The sequence below is a fragment of the Wasmannia auropunctata genome, unplaced genomic scaffold (assembly GCF_000956235.1).
Source record: "Wasmannia auropunctata unplaced genomic scaffold, wasmannia.A_1.0 LD336106.1, whole genome shotgun sequence".
NCBI lineage: Eukaryota > Metazoa > Arthropoda > Insecta > Hymenoptera > Formicidae > Wasmannia > Wasmannia auropunctata.
Genome location: NW_012026784.1, coordinates 6,671,895 through 6,675,109, shown reverse-complemented (window position 1 = coordinate 6,675,109; position 3,215 = coordinate 6,671,895). Strand labels below are relative to the sequence as shown.

Here is a 3,215-nt window from a genome sequence, read left to right as displayed (position 1 = left end):
TCTTTAAAATCTTTAATCCCAACCAAACATAAAAATATGGAACAAAACAGTCTATCTTTTTCTATTAATATAAGGTGTAACTTATATCTGATAATTATAATTAACATTTAAAAAAAATGTTTTTAAGAAAGAAAAATATTGTAACAATGTGCCCCTAACGGGGGTAAGTTGTTACAGGGTTGGGGCAAATCGTTACAGATAAAATAATGTATAGAAAATCTTAATATTAATTAGAAAACATTTATATATATATTTGGTATATAGTTTTTTGACTTTGACAGATATCACTCATTATCTTCACTACTGATTTCCGATTCGCAATTGATGCAAATAAATTTTACTGCATCACCTTTTACGCAAGCAATATGAGCCTCTTAGCACATATTATACAGAAGCATTCGTCTTCAGAACTCGATGATGTTTTGGCTACCTCTTTTTTAGATTTTGATGCCATTTTAGTCTTTTTATTTTTATCTTTATTAAAAGATAATGATTTTTTTACTTTCTGTAGTTTTGCCTCTTTTTTTTCATTTCTTATATTTGCCTCTAGTTCTAACTGGTTTTTAATGGGTGTGTCAGTGAGTATCGCGGTTTTACATTTACGCCTGTTTGTATGACCTTTCCTCTCTTTTGCCTTTGTAAACGGGCGAATCTGCTCTGGTGTTATATGATGCCTTTTATTGATTCCACTTGTAGATGGCTGGGGCTCTAACTCAGAACATTGTTGGTGCACAGACTGTTGCTCTTCAGTTTGATCTTCATCGTTGCCTCTTGTTTCAATTAAATTACTTTCTAACGGTTGGGGTATGGGGCGATCTGTAACCGCAGATGGTAAAAAATCTTCATCGCCGAATATGTCACGGTTAAATGGCCAAATGCCGGAGACTTGGAAGCCCGACATTATGTTTTTAGGTGTTACAGCGAGCGGCAAAGCTTGTTTGACAATAGTAGGTATGTTGTAGATTCCCATTGTTATCCCAGGATTGCTTTTCATCCATCCATCTGTAGCATTGTTCACATATCGTTTGAAAGGACCATAAACTGACCTATCTAGAGGCTGCAGTTTATGTGATGTGTGTGGAGGAAACGAAAGCAGAATTATGCCATTGTCTTTTGAATACTTTATGACTGCAATTGAAAGATGTGTTGCATGATTGTCGAGGAGAAGAAGAATTGGTTTTTCTGGAGTGCATTTTACGTGTTTCACGAAGTGTGTTATGAAAAGTAAAAATGCCTCATCATTTACCCATCCGCTTGGATTTGCGGTTCCGATACACCCTGGCGGACCGTCTGCTATAAAATGTGGCTTGAAATATTTACGTGGAAATATGAAAAGTGGCGGAACTGAATTTCCACTAGCACTAACTGCCAAAATCATCGTCACCAGCGTTCCCCTCTCCGCAGAAGTAACGGCTCCAATTTGCTTCTCTCCTTTAGTGGCAAGAATTTTTCCTGGCTTCTGAACAGTCGTAACTCCCGTTTCGTCGACATTCCATACGTCCTGACACTCAAAATGAAATCTCTCATATACATTAGCGAGGTTGTCAAAAAACTCGCCCACATTATGTTTATTAAAGCTCGTGGCTCTACTCAAGCTGGTTGCTTCAGGTGTGCGTAGGGATAAAATTGGATTTCGATTCATGAAACCTTTCAACCAATCTTTGGTAGCACTGCTTTTAATTTTCCACTTGTCAGGAATTTGGATATTGTTAACACAGCAATATTCATATGCCAGTGTTTTGGCATCAGTTGTAGTCAAGCCATAAAATATTTTAGAGCATTTCTGTATGTATAATGTCAGTTCCTGTTCCTGTTCATCCGAGAATATTTGCCTGGGTTTAGTATATCCTACCAATTTTGTTGTACGACTAGCTTCCTCTTTTCGCTTCATATATCGTCGCAGCGTCATAAAATTAATTTTATAACAGTCAGCTGCTTTTCTTAAAGAAAATTTTCCATTGATGACGTCATTTGCGGCCATCTCATAGGTAGTTTCAGGTATTGCACCTCTGTCCGTTTTCTTTTTATAATTTCTAACCATGATGAACCTACACAAGAACCCAAAAAAATTCTAAACTGAAAAGAAAAATAAAAGTACCATAGGGGGGCACGTTGTTACAAGTAACAACTTGCCTCCGATATTGTGTAACAAGTTGCCCCAAGTGACGTCACATAACCAAGACGGCCGTAGTTCGATTTCTGTGTTTTCATTCATGCAACAATTATGACGAATCTAACATTAATGGTCTGTGATTCAAACAAAATGAGTGATACACTCTTACCTTTAACAGTCTAGCCAAGATGAGACTTCAAATCTAGGCAAAAAATCTTACTTTGGCACAGCAAAAATGATTTTTTTATGTAACTACGAAATAAACACGTCTGCGTTAACCTCATTTCGCTGAGCAGTGACAGTAACAAGCTCGAACGTGTTCCTAGTCGCACGAGCCGTGGCGCTACGGGACCGTGGTTTTTTACTCATTGTAACAACTTGCCTCTGTAACAACTAGCCCCGCCTTCCCCTAATACATATTTGATTTGGTGCAAAAATGACTTAATCCGGATTTTAAATGTGGTACTGTACAAATGTTTTTTTGATCACTGACCACGATGCACAATAATTCATTTATCTCTACGATATACGCTTTAAGAAATACTGCCCGATTAATGTGAAAAAGTGGCCAAATTTCGAGTTCAAGGTTCGTTTTAGCAATGTTCCAAGCGTTCAAAGAAGTCGTTACTTTTCTTAAATTATAGGTCTGTTCACCCAGAACAAGATTCAGTTGGAATTTTCCCGGAATCTCTTACAAGGTCTTTGAAAGTATCATTTAACTGGATTATTAATATGTTTTTAAGGATAGAAAACAATTTTTTTATAAGTTCTAAAGTATATTTCTTTGTAGTCTTGACATCCTTTAATCAAATGCCTTAATTTGACAATAAAATATTCTTTATTAAAAAATGAAATAAGTACATAATAATAAAAATATGATTTAATTAATTAAAATAAACTACCTATACAAAATAAGGAATGGAATCATAACAAAAATAGTAATGGAATTTTAATGAAATCATTATTGGTGATCTATATATAATTTATAATATATTATCGAAAATTTGGAAAATCGTGGATTTATTTTATATATTTTATAGAAAAAAAACGGTCATTATGTGGATAATTTCATATAAATTATATAGATCATCAATTATGATTC

General features: G+C 35.0%; 1 protein-coding gene across 1 annotated transcript; it reads right to left on the bottom strand.

Moving 5' to 3' along the window:
* Positions 1–158: 158 nt before the first annotated feature.
* LOC105455090 lies at positions 159–2,490 on the bottom strand. Its single transcript, XM_011698147.1, has 2 exons — positions 2,283–2,490; positions 159–2,048 (listed from the first exon to the last, which is right to left on the bottom strand). The coding sequence occupies exon 2, from the start codon at positions 2,039–2,041 to the stop codon at positions 353–355; it is 1,689 nt and encodes a 562-aa protein (XP_011696449.1). The 5' UTR covers positions 2,042–2,048; positions 2,283–2,490; the 3' UTR covers positions 159–352.
* Between the last annotated feature and the right edge of the window lie 725 nt (positions 2,491–3,215).

Coding starts and splice junctions, on each gene's coding strand:
- LOC105455090 (XM_011698147.1), bottom strand. CDS start 2,041: ATGGTTAGAAATTATAAAAAGAAAACGGACAGAGGTGCAATACCTGAA.